At 41.9% G+C, this 27,883-nt stretch overlaps 1 protein-coding gene across 2 annotated transcripts; it reads right to left on the reverse strand.

Moving 5' to 3' along the window:
* Positions 1-116: 116 nt before the first annotated feature.
* SAMD13 (sterile alpha motif domain containing 13) lies at positions 117-26,164 on the reverse strand. 2 transcript variants are annotated; one of them, XM_050963513.1, is made up of 5 exons: positions 26,087-26,164; positions 24,779-24,834; positions 22,046-22,130; positions 10,114-10,225; positions 117-1,261 (listed from the first exon to the last, which is right to left on the reverse strand). In XM_050963513.1, exons 3-5 carry the CDS (start codon positions 22,096-22,098, stop codon positions 1,118-1,120), a joined length of 309 nt encoding a protein of 102 aa, XP_050819470.1. In that variant the 5' UTR covers positions 22,099-22,130; positions 24,779-24,834; positions 26,087-26,164; the 3' UTR covers positions 117-1,117. The 2 variants fall into 2 exon arrangements, with proteins under 2 accessions (XP_050819470.1, XP_050819469.1); XM_050963512.1 differs by lacking the exons at positions 117-1,261; positions 24,779-24,834; positions 26,087-26,164 and adding exons at positions 4,709-5,372; positions 23,533-23,618.
* Positions 26,165-27,883: the final 1,719 nt, after the last annotated feature.

Genomic DNA, 27,883 nt, shown 5'->3' on the forward strand with positions numbered 1-27,883 from the left:
CAGTAAGAAGTCTCCTGACCCCTACTATTGGCTGGATGGAGAAAAAGAAATGTGATCCCTCCTATACCACAACGAACAAAATATAGAGAGAACAGATAGCTTTGAAGAAAACGGAATCAAAACATAAGCAATGCTTTATTGCGGTAGACAGTAGCCAAATAAACTGGGAACTAGTACAAACAGATTGAATGAGACTCTCTTTTAACAGAGATCTATGGTAACAAGACAACTTCTTTCACATTTTTGGAAACAAATATTTAAACCATAAATCAAATAAATCATCAACATTATTCATTGCAACACCATGAAATACAATATTTTTTTTAAAAACTGCAGAATTCTACTCTTTATACAATGTTCTGCAAAATCTGTAAGAAATGTTTATAAATTAAAATAATAAAATGAACTTTATTTTTGTTTTATAAAGCAACACACGCTGTTTAAAAACAAGTACACCTTACTTAACTGCGAATAAAACTGGGTGAAAACAAGCTGAAAATATGACCACCAAAAATACACGTCCAACCTTCACCTCTTAGGAAGGCCTTCTGCTATAGAAGGTGCTATGTTAATTGTACATACAGCTTTAAACATTGCAATATACCACAAATAAACCTTAATAAGGTCAAAAATAGGACCCTTTGCAAAAAGGGATGAGTTGGCAAATCCCAATCCAGTCGCACAAGTTACAAGGAGCAGTAACTTCAGTACATATTTGACATAAATCAGAATCTACTTTTGGTTCCTCTCCCCAAATATATGTAAACTTTTAAGAGTACTTTAAGTAATTCTTGAAAATTAACCTCTTGTTTGGCTTAGAAATGAAGAACTCCCTTTCTTCACTTTTTGTTCAGAATCTGACTTTATCATCTCAGTGTATTCTGTTTAGGGAGCTGGAAGAGAAAGTCATTATGTACAATGTGAAAATCCACACTATCCCTCTCAGTTCAGTCACAGTACAGTATATTGCCAAATCTATCCAATAGGATATATATCATTTCCATTTGGTTTAAATTCTTAAGACATATATTCTCTCTTGACAAAGTTCCATCACGTGAAACCAAATTGCTTATTTATTGTTATTGGAGGCACAACAGGACCCCAACTAGACCATTCGCTATAAAGAATTGTTCTTTAGATGTTGTGTCTGTAGAGGTTTTACATGATATTCATAGATTTTCAGAGCTGGCCCCAGTTTTAACGCAAGTCCAGTCAATACATCATTTCTTGTCATCAGTAGCAATGATTTGCCGTCAATTTCCTAGAAAAAGAATTAACGAGTAATTAAGGGTAACATACACATCTAAAAGATTACAAAACTATTCTCAATAGACAAGAGCTCACTAAAGAGGATCATTCATGAAAAACAGAAATACTATGCTCTGTTTTTTCATAAACTGTAAACATCTGTAAACAAATGATGACATCTGCTGATGGGCTGATTTTCAAAAGTGCTCACCCCCTGCAGCATCTATTGACTTCAGGACCTCTAGAAATCATGCTATTTATTCAGGTGTCTAACTAGAAGCATCCGCATTTGAAATTTTTCCAAGTTATTTGTTTCAAATTCACAGCTGGTAATTTTTTTAATTATTAGGTACAGCAGGAAGGGTGGTCTTGTGGCTAATGCAGTGACCTGTGGTGCAGAAGATCTGAGTTCAAGTCTCAGTTCCACCATAGATTGTTTTGTATGATCTCTGGCAAGTCACTTGATCTCTCTGTGCCGCAGTTCCCTGCTTTTTAAAAGAAGATAATAATATTTCCTTTCCCCCTTGCTTTGTCTGCCCTGTCTATTTAGAGTGTATGTCACTGTGGTGTTTTTGAAAATCCCACCCCAAAATCTGAGGCCACTTTTAAAAATTTGCCTCTAAGTGACTTCTCTAAGGTCACAGAGCCAGGAACAGAATCCACATCCCTTGTGTCCCAGTCCTGTGCTTTCATCACAAGACCATCCTTCCCCTCACAATACTGTAGGAAGTACTTAATTTGTGCCAAGGCTTGCCAGGGCTGAGCCCCAGCACCTTTCGGCTTGGAAATTCATAGCCCCAGCACCTTTGGGCTTGGCAATTCATAGCCCCAGCACCTTTGGGCTTGCTGCATCAGTTATGAATGTAAATAAGTTGCTTGAGCCCTGGCACCTCTTTCATTACAAATTAAGCACTGACTGCAATGGTACTGTGTGGCACAATCCACTGAACGCAAGCTGCACCTACAAGGCTCTATACATGCATCAAAGAAGTGTAAAGAGCAATACCTTTCTGGCATCACATGGTGTAGCTGGAGTGCTTTCTGACATCAGCAAGTCCCAGAGAAGTTTATAGCTTTACACAGTTTGCCTACACTGTTTTATGTTATTTTTTCCACAAAAAAACAGCATTTACTGATTCAGAATTTGTTAGCAAATAACTTAGACCCAGTTCACACCCTATACTCATTGCTATTTGCCTATACAGTAATATAAATATACATAGCTAGTTATCAAAATGTACTAAGCTGCCAGCATTTAGGTGAAGCAAGAAAACGACCCACCAGAAATGCAATGTTATTTTGTATTTACATCTTCCAGTACTACACATTTTTCCTTACTAATTGAAGTGAACAAAGTTTGTCCTGAGAATGTCAACTTCAGAGCACATTAGCCATTGGGTTCACACTTCAAACAAAAGGAAAAACATAAGATTCATGCTAGTGTAAGTACTGATTGGCTTGAACTCTGATCATTCTTCACTTTGGATAACTATTAATAAATGCAAAGTTCACAGAGAATTCACAACAATTTTATAGACAAAATATATGCATTAATGATAGCCCAAGAATTAACTGACCAGTCTATGGCACCCACACACAATAACTTTGGAAGAACTGTTTATAAATATTTTCAATTAGGCTGCAGCAAATCAAAAGCAGATTTTGGTTGAAACTTTCCCCACAGCCTCATTACTCTGGTTAATCCCTCAAATGAAGCTTGTCATCATTTAATATTTCTGATAAATGTGTGTTTTCAATATCTCATTATCCAAGTACAGTAGCTGCCTCTTACCAATTGTTGAGAATTTTAATGGTCAATAATGGTGTCTACTCTTTCTTCTCCATTCATCACAATTCTCTTTGTAGTGATTTTGATGCCATTAACTATTTTGCTGGTCGTTATGACTGATTTGAAGTTGCCTTTCCCACTGTTGTTCAGTGACATGATGGAGGTTGAAGAGCAGCCTCCAACTCGCTGGGAACCAAATGAAGTAAATCCAGTCCCTGAAATAGGAGACACTCCAGCAATAGAGACAGAATATCCTTCACCACTTCTGCTTCTTCTTCCATGGAGTCGTCGCCGAATGCCAGAAATTCCATCAAGTAGATCATCCCAGAGTTTCACTGTAAAGGAGTCCATTCCTCTCAACACATCTGTGTGGGGGTTACTGAATGGGAATTCAGAATCAAAGTGACTCCCACCCCTGCCTTTCTCTCTACCTCTACCTCTACCTCTTCTGTCTTTTTCACTTATACCTCCTTCACTAGACATGTCATAGACATCCCGTTTTCTGGCATCAGATAAAATCTCATATGCCTTAGAGACTTGTATGAATTTCCTCTCTGCTGCCTCTCTGTTCTCTGGGTTTTTATCAGGGTGCATCTTCAATGCCAGTTTTCGGTATGCCTTTTTAATGTCATCTGCAGAGGCATTTCTTTGCACTCCTAGAATGTCATAATAATTCACCATCTTGTCAAGACGTCCTCAGCAGCAAAATTGAGTTCTGTCCTCAGCAACCATTGGAAATCCAGTGAAACTCTGATTCCTCTCGGCACTCTCGCTGTCCCTCAAGTTTAATATTGTTGAGTAATATCACAATTTTTTTAAAAGGAAAACATGTTTATATTAAAGTGATTTACAAAATATCTCTCTGTGCTCCTCCATGTTTTTGTTAAGGTATCTTCATTAGAGAGAGACATGGAAAACTAGCTATTTTTCAACCAACAGTCAGCTTTCAGGATAGCTATGAAGAGGCCTTTGTTGGAGTGGGGATTGTGACATCAGAGATAAGTCAGCTAATAACCATGCTGAGGACTTCAGTTCATTTGCATACTGCAAGCTCATTGCTTAAGGTGTTGTGACATTGGTTATGAAAAGTCAAATTTAGCATTATTGAAACATAACCCTCTGGCTACATGACAGCCATGAATATTATTATTGTTTCTGGTAGCTGGCACTGAAAGCTTTGCTTTCTCTGTTAAATATACAAAATCGTAACATGTGGCAAAGGGCTACATGCATCAAGTCACCCACACACACCAGCTGCATTGTCAGGACTTGTGTTTTCATCTGCTGAAGCAATGCAGGCATACTAGCAAAGCTCTTCTAATTCAGCCTTGCAATGTGTTGCAGTCTATTTTAGTGTCTTGCTCTTTGAGCCAATTGTTCAGAATGTTTATGACTCAGATTTTCTGTTTCCATATTTTGGATCTTCCTGCTTCTCTAATTCCCCTCTATCCTCAACTCCCTCACAGTTACAGCAACCCTGTTCCCTGCTAATTTGCTATTTTCACTTTTTTGTAGTAATTTCTTCCACTGAAATCGACTTACATCCACTGAAATCAGAGAGATATTAAGATTTAATAATACCAGCAGAAGTATAATCACCTTATAATTAACCACTTACACTAGTAGTCACAATACAGTTTTTTAAAAAATGTCTTTTATTCATCTGAGAGAGACAAGTGGGGTGAGGTAATATCTTTTATTGGACCAACTTCTCTTGGTAGAACAGACAGGCTTTTGAGCTTCACAGAGCTCTTCCTCAGATCTTTTTCCTCATCTGTAAGACATGTTCAGGTTTTAGAGCAGCTTGGAGCCAGTTATCAGTGTATTTTATGGATGCGTATCAAGAAATGTATTATACATCTCATTACAAAAAAGCGTGGACTCAGTTACTATTATGCAAAAGGTGGGATTCGAGAACAAAGCAAGCAATCACATTTTCCAACAATTCCCTAATACATATGTTGTAGCCAACCAAAATACAAAAGAATGGCCCACGTGTTCCCTCTACTTAATGGAAGCAGTATAGTGGAGACCAATTTTCCATGGCAAAGGTAAGGCAAGGGGTTATGTGGGATGCTTTCCACTACAAACACACAGTTACTTTCCCCTTACAAGTGTGCATGGCTAGGGATGTGGGGAAGAGAGCCACATTATATGCGTGCCTGCCCAGTCCTGCCCTCAGGTGAGTACATAAGTAGGGTGGAAAGTCCTGAGATAGCATTAACTCCTGGTGCAATTTCACAGAGGATAGCCGGTGGCAGCAACCAATGTCAGCACAGCTAGGGATCCCTCTGTGTTGCCATAGCTGGGTTCCTGATGATAAAGATCTGAGGACCTGCAGAGATCCAACAATTAACAGAAACACACACAGATAAATGGAACCTGAACTAGCAACTTTCCTCCGAAAACCACAACAGCTGTCCTACCTTACTCATAATAAAAACAGCACTTAGCACTTCTATACTGCCTTCCATCAGGTGATCTCAGAAGCTCTGCAGATATTCTTGAGAGTCAGCCTCACAAGAGTGCAGTAAAGTTGGCAATTATTCCTGCTGCATTACTGACAAGGCAACGGAGGCACAGAGAGGGTAAGATTCTTGACGGAACTCACCTAGGCACGTCTGTCAGAGGACGAAAAGCCAGAGCCCCTGACTCCTTAGACTGTCTCTTTCTTAATCATAAAACCACCCTTCGTGGGGTGGTGGAAAGGAGTCACAGGTGATGTTCTTGATGGTGTTAGAGAAGTAACAGACTCAGTCAAATCTCTTGTCTGTCCAATTCCTCATCTTTAAATGTAAAATATGCTGAACAGTTAGCAGCAGCTGTAGAAAGAGGCTCCTCGAGCCCTTCCAGAGAATTACCCCAAATAAGACTTTTTCCCACAAGAATGAGACTAAATTTAGCCACCAGGCTGCACTCATAAATCATCATCAGCTGGGACTTCATTTCTCAGGCTTTAAGGTCAGTTAGATTAATTCAGTAGCAAGAAGCTAATTTTATTCCTTTTTGAATGCCACTTTTTTTTGTGTGGAAAGCCTGCATTTCATTGTAGCACTGGACGGTGCTATGCCAAACAAAGAAGGCTAGAACGGAATTTTGATAGGCTTCTTGTCTGTGAGAGGAAAAGTTTAGAGCTGCAATGTTTGAACCGTCTTATGGAGGTCCTGAAAGGACGGATGGATGAGGTGAGAGACAGGAGTTTTGTATCAAAATTAAGAACCATTGCCATTAAATGACCAAAGTCTTTTAGTGCAAAGATTTCAGGTACATCAGAATGAACAGGCAAAGAGGCAGCCTACAGGTCCTGAAATCTGTTAAATCTTTGCTAAAACATGCATGCTATAAATATATCTTTTAAGCCAAATTAAAAAGGAGGTTGCTGAATTGTATGATTTTTTTAAAATATGGTTTTATATATTATACATATATATATATATATAGTGACAAAGTTCCTCCTCTACCTTGGTGGGTCCTGCGCTTATTGGCAGATTTGCTCACCTCAGTGATCTCCCCCACAGTCTGGATCAACTCCTCCTGTGTCTGATCAGGAGTTGGGAGGTTTGAGGGGAACCCGGGCCCGCCCTCTACTCCGGGTTCCAGCCCAGGGCCCTATGGATTTGCAGCTGTCTATAGTGCCTCTTGTAACAGCTGTGTGACAGCTACACCTCCCTGGGCTACTTCCCCAAGGCCTCCTCCAAACATCTTCTTTATCCTCACCACAGGACCTTCCTCCTGGTGTCTGATAACGCTTGTACTCCTTAGTCCTCCAGCAGCACACCCTCTCAGTGTCAGCTCCTTGTGCCTCTTGCTCCCAGGTCCTCACACGTACTTCCTCTCCTCTGGCTCCTCCCCATCTGACTGGAGAGAGCTCCTTTTTAAACCCAGGTGCCCTGATTAGCCTGCCTTGATTGGCTGCAGGTGTTCTAATCAGCCTGTCTGCCTTAATTGGTTCTATCAAGTTTCTGACTACTCTCGTGCAGACCCTGCTCTGGTCACTCAGGGAACAGAAAACTACTCACCCAGTGACCAGTATATTTGCCCTCTACCAGACTCCTGCACCCCACTGGCCTGGGTCTGTCACAATATATATATATATGTTACATATATAAAAAAGATTCCAGATTTCTATCCTTCCCTTCAAAACTGTTCTTATCAGCTGCAAAAAACATTGATTTTTTACAATTTTTGCAAAATCAAGCAAAGAAAATAGGCAGAAATAGAATGTCAGGAAGAGATTATTACTATGCAGTTTTCATAGCTGTAATTTCTATCTGGCCAATGTTTTGTAATTTATCAGATCCTCAACAAAATGAAATAAGCAGCTTTTAAGAAAAACATCTCTTGAAGGATGCAGAGAATAAAAATGAACTGTTTCCAAGAAGGTACGTTCCCATATCTTCATTATGGAGAGAAGATTTTCACAGAAGACAACATTGTTATTTGTTTGACTTTAGGTCATTGTTGTGACTTTTGTCGGCACTGAACCATGAAACAGTGACCTGTAAGAGAAAGGATCCATATTGCATTAACAGCTTACGGAGTGATCAGTCCCTGGCTACCTTTTTAATTGATTCTTCTTCACTGATCCTTCCCTGTCAGATCAAGACAGCTACTGTGGAACCTTTCATCCAAGGGGGAAGTATCACCTTGGCTTCACTGCTTCTATTCAGATGGCAGAAATGCTGTAAGAGTAGGCTGCTCCAGCCATCACCTTGTTTCCCCTGAGATAAAAAGCATACAAGTGTCTTGTGCCTCCTCTCCAGCAGCCCAACAAATGAAGCTCCAACATCTTTCTCAAGGCAGTTATAGGCCGGTAAGCCTGACTTCAGTACCAGGTAAACTGGTTGAAACTACAGTAAAGAATAGAATTGTCAGACTCACAGATGAACATAATTTGTTGGGGAAGAGTCAACATGGTTTTTGTAAAGAGAAATCATGCCGCACCAATCTACTAGAATTCTTTGAGGGTGTCAACAAACACGTGAACAAGGGGGAATCCAGTGGATATAGTGTACTTAGATTTTCAAGTATTAGAGGGGTAGCCGTGTTAGTCTGGATCTGTAAAAGCAGCAAAGAGTCCTGTGGCACCTTACAGACTAACAAGACATTTTGGAGCATGAGCTTTCGTGCCTGAATATGAAGTGGGCATCCGACGAAGTGGGTATTCACCCACGAAAGCTCATGCTCCAGAACGTCTGTTAGTCTATAAGGTGCCACAGGACTCTTAAATTTTCAAGAAATCCTTTGACAAGGTCCCTCACCAAAGGCTCTAAAGCAAAGTAAGCTACCATGGGATAAGAGGGAAGATCCTCTCATGGATCAGTAACTGGTTAAAAGGTAGGAAACAAAGGATAGGAATAAATGATCAGTTTTCAGAATGGAGAGAGGTAAATAGTAGTGTCCTCCATGGGCTGGCACTGAGTCCAGTACTACTCAACATATTCATAAATGATCCAGACAAAAGGATAAAGAGTGAGGTGGAAAAATTTGTAGAAGATACAAAACTACTCAAGATAGTTCAGTCCAAAGCAGACTGCAAAGAGCTACAAAAAGATCTCACAAAACTGGATGATTGGTTAACCAAATGGCAGATGAAATTCAGTGTTGATAAATGCAAAGTAATGCACATTGGAAAGCATAATCCCAACTATACATATAAAACGATGGGGTGTAAATTAGCTGTTACCACTCAAGAAAGAGATCTTGGAGTCATTGTGAATAGCTTTCTGAAAACATCCACTCAATGTGCAGCGGCAGATAAAAAAGCAAACAGAATGCTGGGAAATTTTAAGAAAGAGATAAATAATAAGACAGAAAATACCATACTGCCTCTATATAAATCCATGGTACACCCACATCTTGAATACTGTGTGCAGATATGGTCACCCTGCCTCAAAAAAGATATATAGGACTTGGAAAAGATTCAGAAAAGGGCAAAGAAAATTATTAATTATTATTATTATTATTATGAGGAGAGATTAAAAAGATTGGGACTTTTCAGCTTAGAAAAGAGATAACGAATGGGTGATATGAAAGAGGTCTATAAAATCATGACTGATGTGGAGAAAGTAAATATGGAAGTATTATTTATTTCTTCTGATAACATAAGAACTACAGGTCACCAAATTAAATTAATAGGCAGCAGGTTTAAAACAAACAAAAGGAAGTATTTCTTCACACAATGCACAGTCCACCTGCTGAACTCTTTGCCAGAGGACGCTGTGAAGGCCAAGACTATACCAGGGTTAGAAAAAGAACTAGATAAATTCATGGAGGATAGGTCCATCACTGGCTATTAACCAGGATGGGTAGGGATGGTTGTCCCTAGCCTCTGTTTGCCAGGAACGGGCGACAGGGGATGGATCACTGGATTTCCTGTTCTGTTCCCTCTGGGGCACCTGACATTGGCCACTGTGGAAGACAGAATACTAGGTTAGATGGACCTTTGGTCTGACCCATTATGGCCATTCTTATGTTCATGTAGCAGAGCAATGTGCTGTTGCTGTGCAAGAAGGCCACTGCTTTCCCCCCTACATTCAATTTCTCTGTTTCCTGATTACTTGTAATGACTTTAATCAAAGAGCTTTTCCTCAAACCAAGAGAGCAAGACTCCCAGGCAACAAAGCAGCACGCAACTGAACTTGTGGACATAATTCTTTGATAGCACCTTCCTTCTGAGGAATTCAGCATTGTATAAACATTAACAAACTTATCCTCCCCACACCCTTAGGAAGTACGGAAGTACTATTCCCATTTTACATATGGTGAAGCTTAGGCACAGAGCGTTTAAGTGACTTTCCTGAGATCACACAGAAAGGGCTGTGGCCAAGACAGGAATAGAGCTCAGATTCTTCAGCTCCCAGTCTAATGCTTAGATCACAAGAGCAGCCTTCCTCCAGCTACAGTGCATGTCCTGTAAAATGAGGATATTGTTTAAAGATGATAATCCCAGTGGTTGCCACCCAGAATGTTCCCTTTCTAGGAGACTTACCATGCACTAACCTTTGTACAACCAGTCCGTATAATGAAAATGTGAGGAGTCAAAGGGCAGTGACACTCAATCCAATCCCATTTACCTGTTCTTGAAAAGCATTGGCTTGTTCTTCAAATCCTGCTGTTCTGAAGTAATTTACGACATCAGTGACAGCCCAGTCAGCAGGGTCAGGAGGTCTCCCATTCTCTACTGAACTACAAAATGCAAATTTAGACAGGTAATCACTATATGTGTGCATATTGTATGCTGCTTCTGTGTGTGCAACCCATGTACTCTTTCCCCCAGAGGAAGGCATCCTCCAGAACACTCTTAAGTAAATGACAGTCACTCACATTCTTCCCCACTTCAAAGACCCAGTGTCAAGGACACCAGAGAAAGGCGGGATTCCTCTCCCTTGAGAACACTAGTCCTCAAATTGGCCAGAGGGGTTCAATAGAGACTCCTCCTCATGCAGGGGCTGAACATGCTGCCTTCACAGCTCTCCCCAGCCCCCTACTGGCCTTGGAGCACAAGACGTACCAAGTTTGGGATTGAATATCAGTCTCCCAAGACTTGGTCTGCTATTTGTTTTCTCCTACCAGACTCTGTTCAGATGATTTCAGTATTTTCCAATGTGCATATCCCCAATGGACTATATACATAAACTCTCTTATGAATCAGGGATGCATCTGCACCGTTAAGCACTCTATGTGCTCCCATTATCCACGTCTTTCAACATTGCCTTTAAGATTTAACAAATCTATGGATTTTCTAATCAGCTAAGAATCTTTGAAAACATCTGTTAAACACAGTCAGAATTGATTCCTTTCTGTGGCTGACCTCAGCCAATTGCTTTCAGCAGCATCAGAAACAACAAATCATTCAGAATGTTACCCATTAGTTATTAATTCAGAGTGATTCCAGACAGCATTGCTTATCCCTAACCTACCTTCTTATCTCAGATAACCTTTTTGGCTCTGCAAGTTGTTATTAAAACTTGCACATAACTAGCTTGACTCTGGCTTTCATCCAGTAATTTAAGGAGATGAACAGCAAGTAGTCACTCACAGGAAACACCTGCTTTTATAAAATGCTTCTACAGTTACAGCTTTCAATGTACAAAAGAAGTTCAGCCACAGATATTTTCCATTTTAACTGTGCCATCCCTGTCAATGGCTCAGTTGTAGCATCAATGAGGAAATAACAAGAACTAATTTTTATATATTATATATATATATTTCTGAAATCAGGCAAAACGCTTGCATGGTCTCAAATGATTAAAGGGGTTCCCAAGAGAGAAACAGAGCCACAGCCAAAGGTCTTTATAATACATATTTTGAATATGAATATAAATAATTAGAAGCTAAAATTCAGCCTTTAGATACGCTGCCCAAGATCTCATTGTAACCACTGGGATTTGCATGCATGTGTCCCAGGTCAGAAATCTGGCCCAGCTTCCTTTAGTTTGAACATGAAAGACAAGGACATTTACAATATCTTTCATCTTTGGGCAGTGTTTAGCCCTGGAGTCTAATCCCAGGTGCACAGAACATATATGCATATCTATGTATTTATAATTCACTAGTCACTATGGAATGCAAAGGCTATCAAAGCTTATGTGGGCATAAAAGTACTCAAGAAGACTGTACTAGCTATTGGAGTGGATTTAGAAATTTAAAAAATTAATTCTCTTACTTCACTTTTCCTTCTCTCACCTCTTCCTGCATCTGTCTATACCGAACTATGTTTGGATTGCTAATAGGGAGAGCAATGCCCAAGTGGTGAATCTTGCATCTGACCTCAAAACTCGTGAGGTTCAGGATCACTGTGATGGAAGGGAGTTTCTGCTGCTGAGAAGGTCTAGTCCCTGCCCCGAAGAGCGTTAGCTTACCACAGCAAAAGTATCTGTCTAGATATCTATACGGCCCCCATCACCATAGCAGCAGAAGGGCTCCACCATTTCTGATGACTATAGTGATTGCTTGTGGTCTTAGGGAGCTATATGATCCCGAAAAGAGCAAAGGCCAAGTCCATTTCGGGCCTTGACAGTCGGGATTCAAGTTGTAGATTGTGGCCAGTATTGGACTCAGTCAAAACAGCATGCTGAGCACCAGGTGATGTGCTCAGGAGATTGATTTTGGCCTATTCTTCCAAAGGTTCCTCTTCCCACTATCACTGCTTCCATCTTGCGCAGGCTTAGTCAGGGAGCAATGCTAGACCACTGTGCATTTCAGAGTGGCAGGAAGATTGATTTCACAGAAAGAGGCGGTAATCATCTCTGTCAGCACAGGGTCCACGGTCTCCTAACTGCTTTTGACCAGCCACAAAGAACAGGGGCAGAATTGCAGATGGTGGCTGAAACTTCACTGAGTGCTTCGGGGGTCTCCCAGCGGTGTGACTGCCTGTTGCTTCTCCTCTGACTCCTGGAGCCTATATTTGTATATGACAACAGAATTCTGGATCTTTGGAGTTGCATGGTAACATTGCTTGCACATTAGGATTTTACCTCCTTTAAAATGTTTTGTCACTCATTAAATATAATACAAAAGCATTCCACAGCAATAGCCCAAAAACCACAGTAAGTTAAGGGCCAGGCTGAGAGCCCTTCACAAACAGATCCACTGATTTCAGTGGGGCCACTTGTGGAGTAAGATACTATTCACTGCAAACAAAGGATTTGCTAACTGAGATGAGTACTGCAGAATACTTGTAGTATTTCTCTTAAATACAGAATTCATTTTAGTTTAAGATTTTTACATAAATCTCTGCATTTTCCCCAAGGTACAGAATATGCCTCTCACATCACATTTACAATCTGCATCATCGTGCCACTTAAAATAAAAATTGAGCATTAAAAAAGTATGGTGAATTTTAGAAGTGCTTAATTTTCCATATTCTTTCTATACAGTAAACAAAAGATTTAATGTGCAAAAATGCCTATTAACATTTTGTTTACTAACAAATACATTTTAATATCAAGCTTATTGTGCTTCAAGGCGTGTTTTAAAACATTTTATTTTTAGGTTTTAGTTCTCCATGCTATTTCTCTTAAATATTTATGCACAACAGTCCAGACTCACGCCAGGTATAAATACACTAACTTCAGTGGAGCTACACTGGTGATTAACTGGTCCCAGTAAATGCGGCTCCTGCCTTACAAGTGGCAGCATCTTGCTGGACCTCAAGTGAGAGGTGGTTTAAAAAACTACAGAACTGAAAGCTTGGAAGGAGTGTGGCAGAATCCAGTTGAGACTGGCTGCATTTGTAACCTTTCTTGGCTCCCAGATTGTGGATTGAACAGTTTCCTCATTGCCTTACAATTGCGCAAAGCTCAATTCTTTAGACAAGGAAAGGGAAGGTGCGAGAATCATAGCTTAAGCCATAAATACGGGTTTATGTCCGGCACACAGGGTGTCTTAAAACCTTAAAGAGGTTGGCGTTTTATGACCTGACAGGCTGAATTGCCCAGTACCAGATGCACTGATTACGAATAAAGTTGTGGCCTGTTTGCTTTTCACCATGGTCTGTGTATTGTGCCTTTATTGCCATCATGTGGTAGAAGCAGAAAGGTCTGGAAAGATACAGCAGCATCTTGAAAAAACAGCTTTTACTAAAACTACTTATAACCTCTTTAACATAGTGCCAAATGCTTATTTTGTACATAAGCACACACATGCTGTATACATTCACTTGGAAATCACAGCTTCTGTTCAATTTAATTACATTACCTACCAGCTTTAAATAGCCACCTTCAATTAGTAGCTGAGTCTCTACCATTTGAGCCAAAAGGGAAAATAATTAAATATAAGCTGTCCTTGTTTTGATTACTTTCCCCCTGCAACACCTATGGCAAAGGTGAGGCTTCTAATTAAGGGTGGTTTCCGAATGGACATACATGATATGATCGATGTATAGTTACTGCATAATTGCATATTGCTGTGCTGTAACCAGTGCTTAAAGTAGATCTAAATAGGAGGGGAAGCTCACCAGTTTTGATAGTTGTCATCAAAGGTCTTGATGTTACGTGGTAATAAGGTGTTGCATCATCATCTTGTAGCAATGAGATGGAGCATGTGGGGAGAGATTAGGAACCATTTATCTATCTACCTGGTTTTATATCGTGCCCATCACCGTGCAGTCTATTTCCTTTGGGGGAAATGAGAAGGAATGTGTCTGAAAGTAGTTTATGTCCCCAAGCAACAGGCCTGCAGCCAACCGAGCCACAGTATGTGTCTGCGTGTGTACACGCATGTACGCAGCTTATTGTCCCACCCAGTGCCACTATTTAGATTTGACCAGGGTGAAGAACCTGCACTGATGTCAAAACGAATAAAAATAGCAGGTCCTAGAGGTTTTTAGACAAGAAAGTTGGAACTATGTTATTTCAGACAAGACATTGCACCAAATGTATATATCATCTCCACCTATTATCATCTCTAGATGGGCAGAGAAGCCAGCAAGGGAACAGAACTCTCTTTGGAACAGGTGGATAGGTGCCTCCCAGCTGGGACACTTCTCCCATCAGGCTGCTGTGCCACCCACTGGCAGGAAGCCTGGAAGCCTCAGGCAGGTACCTGGCCTGCCAACTACCCCTCTTCTGAGTCCCTGCCTGAGCAGTTCTCACCCCCTCAACAGAGGAGGAGCTCCCCTCATGCTATCTTTTTCTTCAATCCCTGGTTGTAAGGATGGAAGGTGCTGTGTAACTGCAACTTTAGATGCTTACTCTCAGCATTTGTACAAACAAATTCATGAAAGCTCTATACGACTGATCATGCAAACAGCAAACATAAATAAGAAAAGAAAAGTGCAATGAACTGCAAAGATTCAGGCCCAGAATTTTAAAGGTAGGTAGGCGTTGCTGTGCTCAGCAGTGCAACACCAAAATGATTTAGGAGCCTGAATTTCATTTTCAAAAGGGATTTAGGAACATCTACTGTCAATAGGATTTATGCTTCTGAGGCGGCGGATTCACTACAGATTGGAGAACAGCATGACCAGTGGCTGCATCTACCCTAGGAGCATACACAATAGCACAGTGCTGGGAAAAGGTGCACACAGGTGACCAGGTGGTGCCCTTGCAAATGTCTGTGACGGGTAAATTCTTAAGTAGGGCTACAGAAGTGGATTGTGCCCTAGTGGAATAGGTAGTGACCCTAGGTGTGGATGCATTTCCAAAGCTTTGTAACATGCTAAAATGCATCCTGAAACCCATTTATATAGTGTTCGGGTGGAGATCGAACATCCCATCACTCTCTCTGAGAAGGCGACAAAGTCTGGGAGAAGCTCTGAAGAGGTTACTCCTATCGGGATAAAAGGCAAGAGCGCCTCTCATGTCTAAAATGTGAAGACTGGTTTCCTCCCATGAGGCATGAAGTTTTGGGTAGAAAGGTGGTAACTGAATGTCTTTGTTTATATGGAAGTCTAATGAAAGCTTAGGTAAGAAACAAGAATGGGGATATAAGGTTACCTTGTCCTGGTAGAATACCATGTAGAGTGGATATTCCCCATAAGTACTTCCAGTTCCCCTGTCCTTCTGGCCAAGGTGATGACTGTGACACTCTGTATCTCGGGGGAACACCCTGCATCCCCATGTTCATTCTTATAATAGGACTGTGTGGTATCCAATGAAAAATTTGTCAGGTCAGCTGTCTTTGGAAGGCTCATGATGCACTGGGCTTTGTTGTTATAGAAATGTTATAGGTTGTAATTTCATGTATATAGTTATGAGGCTAAAAATATGGCCTCATGTCTTAAAACAAGCCTAGGCAAAACTATCCAGGAACAGAGGGGCATGCATGGGACAAACCCAGCCAAATCTCATAGAAACAAGGGACACTGGCCTAGGCAGCAACAAAGGATCTGGTGGACTCTTGAGTGAATCATCCCCCTTCCCTTGGTCAGTCAGGGACTACGATGAGGTAATGCTCACCTGACCCTGAAGGGGGGGGGCAAAGCCAAGAGGGAAGAAAGAACATGATAAAAGGAAGAGACGTTTGCCATGCTCTTTCTCTCTCTTCCATCTCCATCTACAGACGTCACCACCAAGCGACTGAAACGCGGATCAAAGGGGAGAGCCTGGCTGCAGGGCAACCAGTCAGCATCTAAGTTTACAAGGGCACTGAAAGTGTTAAGATCAGCTTAGAATGCATTTTGCTTTTATTTCATTTGACCAAATGACAAATCTGACTTTTGTGCATTGACTTATAATCACTTAAAATCCATCTTTGTAGTTAATAAATCTGTTTGTTTATTCTACCTGAAGCAGTGTGTTTCGTTTGAAGTGTGTCAGAGACTCTACTTGGGATAACAAGCCTGGTACATATTAACTTCTTTGTTAAATTGACAAACTCATATAAGCTTGCAGCATCCAGCAGGCGTAACTGGACATTGCAAGACAGAGGTTCCTAGGGTTGTGTCTGGGACTGAAGATATTGGCTAGTGTCATTTGGTTGCACAATCCAAGCAGCTTACATGCCAGAGGCTGTGCATGAACAGCCCAGGAGTGGGGGTTCTCACAGCAGAGCAGGGTAAGGCTGGCTCCCAGAGTCAAGGACTGCAGTGACCTAGCAGATCACCGGTCCAGATAACACTAGGGGAACATCACAATGACTATGAGGAATGAGGTAACTGAACAAGGAGGGAACAGCTCCACATGGATTTAAATGGGGGTTTTCTCAAGGCAGTGAGAAGGAGATTAAGGTTCCAAGGTGTAGTTTGTTTTTGTATGATATAAAAATGGTTAGAGAAGCCCTTAATAAACTTGGCAGCAGGAAGACGTGTGAATACTAGACATCTCTGGACCGGTGGGCAGAAATTTGTAATGGCAGCTAGGTGGACCTTACTGGAGCTCAGAGACAGGACCATAGTTTTTAAATTTAGTCAGTGATTAAGTATGTACGTGTGGAGAGACTCAGAAGGGCAGAGTGGCTGCTCTGCGCACCAGGATTGCAAACGCTTCCACTTTTGCCGGTAAGGTTTCAGTGGTAGTTTTCTGACTAGAACATACTCCCAATTACCCAAATATTGTGGGGGTGACTGAAGGCACCACTGTAGTCACACCTACACAGTACTGTAATAATCTGTGTACATAGTATGCCTTGTGCCATCTGAAAACTAAGAACTCACTGGTCAATAATACCATGGTAAAATGTTTGTAGTAACATTCTATGTAAAGTCATAAACACAACCTGAAATGAGGTCTGAAGCATGTTTAGCAGATAAGTCTGGGTAAACTAGTTTCTCAAAGACAAAGGACAAAATGACACCTCCAGCCAAATGTCATCAAAGCTGGTGGGCAAAAACCTCTCAAGTGGCCATTTATTGGCAAGGAAGAGGGCAGGAACAAAAAGAATAAGCAAACAACAGCATGAACAGCAAACAACAGTATGAAACCTCTTTCACCTCAACACTCCATGACTCCAGCCTCACAGTGGGAGTGAACTTTATCTAGCGGTAACTCTCAGGAAAATCCATTTCAAAAGGGGACTGAACAGTAAAGTGAGGGGCAAAAACACCCCAAAGTATCTCCTCCTATTCGACTTTCTCTCTTTCACCTAAGACAACAAAGGAACAACCTTTGGGAGCAGATCCTGGCCTGAGAATTTGGTCAGCAATGTTCCTGGGAACATGTGGTACAGATTTCACCTTGACCAAGTCTGGTTTATTAAGTTTTAGCACAAGAAAGTGCTTTATCTTTATTTCTGTTGTAACCATTTCTGACTTTAATGCCTGGAACTTGTAGTCACTTAAAATTCCTTTCTAGTTAAATAAACTTTTTTTATTCTTTAATCAAAACCAATCCAGTGTTGTGTTTAAACTGAATTGTGTGGGTAACTCTCCATTTGAAGTAACAAACTGTTGGATATTGATTCCCTTACAGAGGCAATAGACCTAAGATATCTAAACTGTCCAGGAGAGGGCTGGATAGTGCAGAACACACATTTTGAGTGAAAATTCAGGACTGAACTCTGGCCTGTCAGATAAATGGCTCCGATGTCTATGTGGTGGGCGATGCACTAGGCTCTGGATCTTGCTCCTCCTTGGCAATTTACATGGTAAATTGGCCGCTCTGTAGACTGTCATTAGTTTGACTCAGAGAATCTTTGGTCTTGGGTAGGCAGTGCTAGCAAGCAAATCTAACTGCTCTGAGTTCGAGGATGCTGATTGGAACAAGAGTCCATTTGCCTTGAGCTGTGCAGTTCTGAAAGTGGGTACCCTAACTTAACATGGAGGCAAATAGTGATGATCTTTGTGGGAGGTCAGAGCAAGAATGGAACTCCCACACAGAGCTTGTGGGGGGGGTCCCTCAATCAGTTGAGAGAGTTGAGGACTCTATGAGGAACAAACAGCTTGTGCTTATTGGGAGTATAGACAGATTTGAGCCAGGTTTGAAGACACCAAAAGTCCAGTCTTGCATGGAGTGTCACAAGCTGCCCTCGGTCCCAAAAGTTGAAGGGCTTGCTGTGGTTTGGGAGCTCTGATGTAGTGTAGCAATGAGAGTGACTTTGTGGGGAACCTGTCTAGGGAGAAGGTATGCTCTGGCAGCTGCAGTCTAGAGTGGCTCCAATGCAGTCTATGTGTGGACAAGTATCAAGACAGACTTTCTGGAATTGAGATGAAGTCCCAAAGAGTGGAAGAAGGGTAGGCCCTTGTTGGTTACTGACTGTACCTAGAGGAAGGAGCAACCCTTGAAGAGCGAGTCATCCAGATAGGGGAGGATGATGATTCTCACTTGTCGAAGATGGATTGTGATGACCAAGAGGACTTTTGTGAAGACTCTCTTGCTGGCTGAAAGGCCAAAGGGAAGAACCCAGTGCTGGCAATGGTTGTTGCCCACAACAAACCACAAGACTCATCAGTGAGCTGGATTACAAGCCATATGGAAATACTCATCTTGGAAGTTGAGGACAACAAACAATTCCTCTGGATCCAATGAAGTTGCTGCTAGCTGAGGAATAGCTCTTGCGGCTGAGAAGGTGAGGGGTTTGAGCTCTTTATCGTGAAGGATCCATCTGGACCAGTACTTTTTTTTTTTTTGTTAACAATGTTGACCACTAGAGAGTTTGAGATGGGATGGAAGAATGAGATACTCTGAACGCTTGGCTGGTATTTAGTAGTTTTTGTTAGCCCTCTTGCAGGTAGGCAGGTTGATCACTAGAGTCTGTCATATTGTACAGGCTGGTAACAGTAGAGCATCACTGCTAGGCAAGGCAATCTTTCTTTGAGGGAGGGTTTGCAAACCAGGGGGTGCTGAGGTTCCTATTTCTTCTCCAAGGGGATCTGCAGGGACTCTGATATTCTCTTCATTAGCTCTTGGAAGATCTTAAAGTCATCTACATGAGATGATGGAGGGGGCATAAGAGCCCTATTTGTTGAGGAGGAGGACTTCACTGAGGAGATACCTCCTCCTCTGACCTTAACTCTTGTGCCCCAAGAGGGTCTGGCTGAAGAGGGTCCCTAGGTACCAGTGGCGGCTGTTCTGGTGAGTCCCACCGCGTGACAGCAGTCTGTACAGCTGATCACTATAAAGGGGTCTGCCACAGCGTGCTCTGCTCACTGCTTGAGGTGCCTCCTCCTGGGGATTAGCTCTTTTCAGGTCCAAAGCTCCCTTCTGCTGCTCGCTCAACACCTTGCTGCCACTGTCTCTCCTAGGTGCTACTCAGGGTGCTCTGTCTTCATGGCTTGGCCCACCAGCCTGGTCACTATAGTCCTCCCGTTCCAGGGTATCAACGTTTTTTCTTACAGTCTCAGGAACTCTTCTCATTCACTGCCCCAATGGTGTCACTCCCCTAGTGGCTGGTAGGGGAACCCAGGCCTGCCCTCTATTCCAGGTTCCAGCTCAGGGACCCGCTAATCAGCAGCCAAGGTCTGCACCATCCTGAATCTTGCTGTCTTTTCCCTGTGCCTTTCTTACTCCTTCTGGCTCCCCAGTTCTGGGTTTGCCACCCAAATTCCTTCCTCCTCGGGAGGCTACGTCCAGACGTCCGTATCGGCGGGTTAAAATCGATTGCTCGGGGATCGATATATCGCGTCTCATCTAGACGCGATATATCGATCCCCGAGCGCGCTTATATCGATTCCGGAACTCCATCAACCCCAACGGAGTTGCGGAATCGACAGGGAGAGCCGCGAACATCGATCCCGCGCGGTGAGGACGGGTGAGTAATCTGATCTTAGATATTCGACTTCAGCTACGTTATTCACGTAGCTGAAGTTGCATATCTAAGATCGATTTCAACCCCGTAGTGTGGACCAGCCCGGAGTAACTGCTAACTAAATTCTATAGCTCCAAACATGCCTCCTTTCCCAACGGCAGTGACTGCAGACTACTTCTTGCAGCCCCTTTCTGTTATCAGCTCCCTGGCTTCATAGAAGCCCCACCTGTTCCTGCATAGGTGATCTTACTGTAATTAAGGCTTTCCTTTCAGTCCAACTATCCCCCCAGCTTGCAGCCTAATAGGACTACATTAACCCCTTCAGGATGAGTATGGGAAACATGCTCCATCACAGGGCCCCAGGGTTCATGAGCTCATTATGGTGAGGTCCTGCCAAGGTTGCTGGGACAACTAGCAACTGGTTCCTGGGGTCTCATCCTTGGGATATACCTAGGGGAGCAGGAAGCTGGAATGGGAAGATGATGGAGTCTTGGACGGGCAGTCTTTAGAACCTAAGACAGACAGTATCAGAGCAGGGACCAAGAGGAATCTGTGTTTGGAGGGCTCCCATCCAGGTACCCATGACAATGCTGCACTAGGATGCTTGCCGATAGACTCCTCAGTAAGTCTGCTGGAAGTCTTTTCGGTGGTACTGGCATGTTGATACTGGAAGAGGTAGAAGGCTTGGCAGTACCCATACTGGGATGAGGAGTTTCCTTGCTCTCTGGACTTTGGGGTGACTTTGCCTTTCTTTCAGATTCCCTGTCAGAAGAATGGTAGCTTTCATTTTTAGAAGGCTTTGAAGCCTCTGAAGCTGCCCCTTGACCCTCTGTGTTTATCAGAGCCAGAACCAAAGAAGCTAGAGCACCCTGAGAGGCTGATGCTGATGTACTGGAGGGAGAGGAGGGGTTACAAAGCTCAAAGTTAAGGAGCCCACCTTAAGAAGTAGTTTCAATCTGTCCTCCCTTAGCTTCTTGGATCTGCTCTTAAAGCTGAAGAAGACCTTACCCTTTGATGTGATGTAAGATGTGCCAAGGCAGCTGGAATGCCCATCGCTGAGGGGAAAAGACCTGTGGAAGGTCTGGCAGGGTTTGTAGACTGAGGTTTTGGGTATTACCTACATAGGAATAAGGGCCACAAACCAGCAGAGGCCAAGGGTGATGGTGGTCCTGACCACAAACAAAAGTGTGGGATGATCCCCTGCCCCAGAAAGCACAATTCTGTGCTAGAAATTAAAATAAGAAAACAGCAAAGTAAATAAAGAAAATACTAAAATATAAAAGAAGAAAACAAGCAGGCAGGATTAAGGCTAGAAAGCAAACACTGTAATATTCTGACTGAAGCCGCAATGGGCTGAGAAAGAACTGGAGCAGTGACAGGTCAGACCCTCCCTATATACCTCTGGACCAGAGCATCGGGATGGGTAGGGCACAGGTGCAGATCCATGGGCACTGCTGATGAAAAATTTCCAATCGAAAGTGCATGGGCACACATGCTCCTGGCATGGAGAACTCACAGGGGCAGTTACTCAAAGAAGAACAAAGCATTTTCCCCCACAGACCATTATGAACTTAACATAATCAGGTACACAGTGCGTATTTGCTCTATGTTTGTTTTCCACATGCAGAGTGCAGAAAGGAATTCCATAATGGTCTTGGTTGAAAAAAACACAGCAGGATGCCCCCTTTAACCAATGTAATGTCTGAGACCGCTGTTTCCCAGCTGGAATGCAGTAAAGACAACTGCAAATGGGGAAGGCTTGCAAACCAATAAATACACCAGTTCCCTCCACCCTCAACCATTAAAACTAATGGAGGAATTTAAAGTAATTTTGGTTTTAGTTTTTTGTCTACATATAACATACTCCAGGAATTCACTTACTTTTTGACATCCAGAGAGCCACTCTCCTTGTTTTCCATGTCAACAGACAGCATGGAGAGGGTAGAGGTTTCTTTAAGTTCAGCAACTAATCAACAAGGAGGGGGAAAAAAGCTGTGTTTAATAATCAGTAAATACAAAAGAGAAATATAATGTAACAGAAATGAGTGTTCTCCTGCACAAAACCACCTTCCCTTTGGAGAGAAAAAGTGTAGTTAGGACCCTGCTTTCCTCAGAAGCTGATAACATCTTATAAACTAGGAAAAGCTGATGAGCAAACTCCAGAGGTTCTCTCTGCTCTACAGACAGGGACTGAACATTCAGTTTGACCCATTTCCAAAATAAGTGCTTTCTAATACTTATTTATAGGGTTTTCTATGCCCCCTTCCCATTACTCTAGCATCTAGAATTTATTCTCACAACATCCCTGTGAGGAAGGAAGTATCGGTGCCTCACTTTACAGGTGGGGAAACTTCGGCACAGATGAGCTGGGTGATTTACCCGAGGTTACCCAAGAGGTTTGTGGCAGAAACAGGAATTAAATCCATGTCTACTGAGGCCTACTTCTGTGCTTTTCCCACACAGCTATCCTTCCAGAGCTAGTGAAGTGTCTTCAGTAGCTGTAGTGAGTGCAGAGGAGAGAAGCAGGGACTCATAGTTAGAGTGAAATTGAAGAAAATCCGATTTATTCTCCCTTCCCTCCTCTCCCCCCCCCCCCCCCCCCGCAGTATGCAGGGATATTTTTGCAGTACATATTTTTGCACCACTATTATCTTCATGGGAGAAGTGCAGAGGTGACCCAAGACTTCCCTCCCCCCCGAGGAGTTCACTCCTGTTTCACAGAGCACTGGGTAACTACCTAAATATTCAAGATGTTCTTGCTGTGGCATTAATGGATGCCTATGACATGTCACAGAGCCCTTTGAAGGGGAAAAGAACGGGAAACCATTACATCTATGTAAAGTTTACAAAAATCTAGGATATAAATTAACATTTAAAAACACCGTTTGAAAAACCATTACTATATTTAATATATAATTAACAGGATGCAGAACACCAAATACAACTATTGCAAACTAATCAAAAAGGTGTTCCTTTGTGTACTGTAGATCAGATCATTTAACACAATTCCCCCCAATCACGTCTCACTCCATCTAAGGAGATTATTGCAAAATGACAAGTGTAACAATTATATTATTAGCAAAATATTCTCCCCTGATACAGTGAACCAAGATGAAAAGAAGAAATAAAGCTGCAGGTGTGTAGTATTTTCATTTACAGCACACACAGACAGACAAAAACTTGCAGTTCTTAATTACTGAGATGATCTGTTGAGAGTTGCTTTCTTTTATTGCAATATAAAAGGAAAGATTTTGGAAACTGAGTTACACACATTCACCATTTTATAAGCATCTCAGAAATCATTCACTAGGCAACATTACACCACATTGTCATTTTTCTAGGAAAAAAAGTAAAAAAGAAAAACCTACCTACAAGCAACTAAAACAAATCATTTTTACAAGCTTATCAAGAACAGCAAAAGAACCCCCAAGGATTTCTTTCACAAAGTAGGCTGGCAAAGGAATTCAATAAGGAGGTACAATTTGACACAGTGAAATAAGATCAGGCTGGCTCAGTGCCAGCATGACGTTAGGAACTACATACAAGCTGCACCAACTGCCTTCTGTTTCATGGCTGACTTTTTAAAGACACAGTGTTCTTTTGCCTGCTCATTTTAGCTAAATACCTTCAGCATAATTATTTAATGCTATAAATCACACATCTCCTGCTGCAGAATCCACTTAACAACTGCCTTGTAAAAAAGCCACAACTCTTTTGAAATTAATTAATCTTTTCCCCTACCCTCTTTTATCAAACAATTGCTTCCTCACAACTGCTTACACTGTTAAATATTCAGGAGCAGTTTCCAACTAGTTTAACCTGAGTGAAAATAAGGAGAAAGCACATTTCAGATATTGCAGGAACAAATGTACTGCTGAGGCTCTAACAACACTTGCCCTTGGAAAGAATCTCAGAGAGTCCAGTTTTAGCCATTTCTTTTTTAGGAAAGAGTTCCTGCAAGGAGAGTAGAAAATCCTCCCAAATCATTATACAGGGGAGTAACACACTTAATATTCAGTGTAAGTTTCGTGATTTGCTTCTTGCGACCTCAACACTGTAAACCTTTCCCACTCACCCCTACAACCAAATGCAATGTATTTAGTAACAGTAAATTCTGTTAGGAGCAACTCTGCTCAAACTGTAAAGTAGCTGATCCAAAAAAGAGGTCAAGACTAACTATCAAGAACCTCTGCTCAATTCCCACTCCAAAGATGGTCTCTCCAGAGCAGTCCTGATGCCCCCTGGCTAGATGGTAAGGGGCAAATTTTGCACTACTGTTATCTGTGTCATAAATACTGTGTGAATGGCACACTTTGGTCTCCAGGCTATTAATCTGACATCTGCATGAACACTCCAGTCACTGAAAACGTGGTATTAGTGGTTTTGGCCAAAGTATTGTATGCAAGAGTTAAAGTCCATTTCCCTGGCAATTTCACTTTGCCTGCATTATGCAATGACAGGCAAATAAAAAAAGTACACATAAACCATTCAAACAGTACAATTTTGTGTTAAGACATTGCAAGTGGTGGTGGTACATGCTTTTTTGGTTTTTTAGAATTTATTTAGAATAAATAAATACACACAGATAAATCAAATGTAGTAGACGACACTTACTGGGCAGTGTTACACAGCAAAGGACCCCATCGCCATTTCACATCTCACTTAATGTACTGGAAAACATGGCATAAATACGTGTTTGTTAGACAGCTTCGCTGCACAAAGCAATTCTCTTTGTTTCAAGAAGTGAGCAAGTTCTAAATGAGGACATCTTGAATTTGCTGCATCAGTTCGTTTCTAACTGTGGTAATGAACTGACATTTGAGGATCCAAACATCAGGCAGCTATTCCCTCACACCCTCTCATTCCTTCCATTATGCTGTTCAATTAATCCTTAGAGTATTTAAAATAGAGTTCACATTGCACATGTGTTCTGCCTAAAAGTCCTTTAGAAGAAGAGATATGAATCTAATACATTAATGGCCTATGGAAGAGTTCGATGCTGAGCCCTAATCCCCAGGTTCTGTTGTTTTTAATCCGTTATGAGGTAACTTAATTCAATTAACAAGGAGATACTGTTTGGAGAAATATTCGTGGAGAGGGTGGGGGCAGGCAGGGGATGGACATGGAGACTTGTCGGTCTGCTTGGTTTCTGTTACTGGTGAAAGGTATTTTCCAGGCCACACTGGGAATGAAGTGAACTAGGTAGTTCTCAGTTCCATGTTATGGGGTCAGCCCTGGGTCCCCCTAAGTTTATTTTATCTGCACAAGATCAAACATTCAGAAATCAGTGCAGACATTGTACATTTATTAATATCCAAACGTCAGCTTTCTACTGAGAAGCTTTCCATGTTCCTGGAAGAGTCTGCAATACAAGAAAACCAAATACCTCACACATGCTTGGCTGCAAAGTCCAGCAATCTTTCAGTGGAAGAGAGAGATGTTGGAATTTAGATCTGGGAGAGCAAGACAGAGCCTATGTCTTTTCTTTTGCAATGACATGGGGGAGAAAATGTCAGCAAATTTGTTCAAAGAGAAAATCAAGTGAAACAAAAAATCAAATCACTTTCACTTTGGAACTCCAGTTTTCTGCTGGACTAGCTAGGCAAACTTCTCTTGAAAGAATGAAACAGTTAGTGTTAAGCTATGTGGAATGTAAGCTCTTAAGACTGTGACAATCCCCTCTTTTATTCTTCTTTTTAAAAAAAATGCATGATCCTTTTTGAGTCCATCTTCAATCCAGCAGCAAGTCCTGGCTCTCCACACAGGACTGTTGTAAGTTGCTCTAAATATACTTCAGGGCAAAGCATGCATTTTTAAGGAAGCTGCTTAGGAGAGGAATACAGCAGTAACTGAGTCAGAAGAAGGAAACTGAATATTAAAAAAATCCCATTCCCTCTGAAGTGCACAGCAGACCTCACTTACCTTTCTTCATAGCCAGCAAAAGGCTGCCTTCCTCCAACACAGCTGCACCCACATGCAGAGCTCCAAATAGAAGATGCTCTGGCCAATCACAGACAATCTGTCAGGTAGTGTGGCATGCTGGGAGCTGTAGTCCATAACTCCAGAGCAAGAGTAGCAATCAAGATTTTACTGTCACTATGACCTCTCGATAAAAATATGCAGACCTACATCTGAGACTCACTAGTTGGGAAGGAGACTTCCTCCATGTTGCATTAATTTTTAAAGCATTGATTAAGGGGCAGGGAACCTAATTTACTCTTTACTTGTAAACAACCTAGTACATTAGCACTGTATAAGTTATTTTTACTATAACTATTTAAAATACACTTATGATCATGCAATAAATTATTATAAGAAAGACAGACTGGGACTCCAGGAATGGAGGATTTTGGGATGTGTGTGTGTGTCAAGTGGATATTTAAAATCTTCATATTGGTTTTCCTTATATTTCCTTGCAGTTAGACAACCCACAAATTAGGAGTTTAACCAAAGAGCAAAAATTCTCAGAGATTTTATCCAAATTTAAAAAGAAGGCAAAAATCCCAAATTCCCCTTCTTAATAAGAATCTTCCACAACCCTGTAGAAGATGAAAAATATCTGACAGTGAAGAAATCATCTGGCGGTTTTGTTGTTGTTAAAATTAATTCTTGCCAAGATGAAGATGGCAATTTGAAAGTGGCACAGATTTAGGCCAATCCATTGCCAGTCTACCTGCATAATACCCATAATTATCTCTTAGATCATTAATAGCAACAACAAGAGTCCTAATTCACACAACTTGCTTTCTCATCCCCCTCCAAACTATCTGTTCTCTGACTCTAAATATTCATTAACTTGCCAGCATGGGGCTGCATTTCCCTCTCAGCTCCCTATTTTCCTATAGTTTGATTATCATTCCTTAATTGCATTAGGATAGAATCTGTTACTTACCTTGGCACATAGCTTTGAGACTTTAACATTGGTTGCCTTGCCCTACCATGCCTTCATGAATGTTAATATCCCAAGCCACATATGCCATTACATGTGCCAGGATCAAAAACTGCTGTTCCTGAATTGGATGACATGGTCACTGTAGAGGAGCATGAGGCACGCTCTCTTCCCCGAGGTCCCCTGCTGGCTGAGTGTTGTGCTGCTGCTGAGCAAGTGTGTGTAGTGAGCTGGCTAAAAGCCAATGGCAGCAGAGGCATCAGTGATTTTGTGAGGCACTTCTCAATTAGAAAACGTGTGAAGAATACAGTAGTGTAACTTGCACGAATCTGGCATTCAGCTGGTGTGCATAATGAGTGCAAACGTCTACACCAAGGCCCTGATCCAGCAAAATTAATTAGATGCTTAGGATGCTCCCATGTTTAAAGTTAAGTATGTGCTTATAATGTGTTGCTGGGTCAAGGCACAAGATCGTCGACTCTGATTTACACTCTGTGCAGCTACTTCAATGGAGTGACACATGGTGTAAATCAGGGCAGAAGGGAAGAGGTGTTGAAGGAACAGCAATGAACAAGCAGGAGGTATCATAACCTTAGTCCCAGATTTGGACCTTAGCGTCCAAAATATGGGGGTTAGTATGAAAACCTCCAAGCTTAGTTACCATCTTGGACCTGGTACTTGCTGCCACCACCCAAAAAATTAGAGTGTTTTGGGGCACTCTGGTCCCTCTGAAAAACCTTCCCTGGGGACCCCAAGACCCAAATCCCTTGAGTCTCACAACAAAGGGAAATAATCCTTTTTCCCTTCCCCCCTCCAGGTGCTCCTGAAGA

The sequence above is a fragment of the Gopherus flavomarginatus genome, chromosome 7 (genome assembly GCF_025201925.1).
Source record: "Gopherus flavomarginatus isolate rGopFla2 chromosome 7, rGopFla2.mat.asm, whole genome shotgun sequence".
NCBI classification, from domain to species: Eukaryota; Metazoa; Chordata; order Testudines; family Testudinidae; genus Gopherus; species Gopherus flavomarginatus.

Coding starts and splice junctions, on each gene's coding strand:
- SAMD13 (XM_050963512.1), bottom strand. CDS start 22,098: ATGCTGTCTGTTGACATGGAAAACAAGGAGAGTGGCTCTCTGGATGTC. Junction 10,226..22,045: donor GGCTCTCTGGATGTCAAAAA/GTAAGTGAATTC, acceptor TGCATTTTGTAG/TTCAGTAGAGAATGGGAGAC. Junction 5,373..10,113: donor CCAATGCTTTTCAAGAACAG/GTAAATGGGATT, acceptor GGATCTCTGCAG/GTCCTCAGATCTTTATCATC.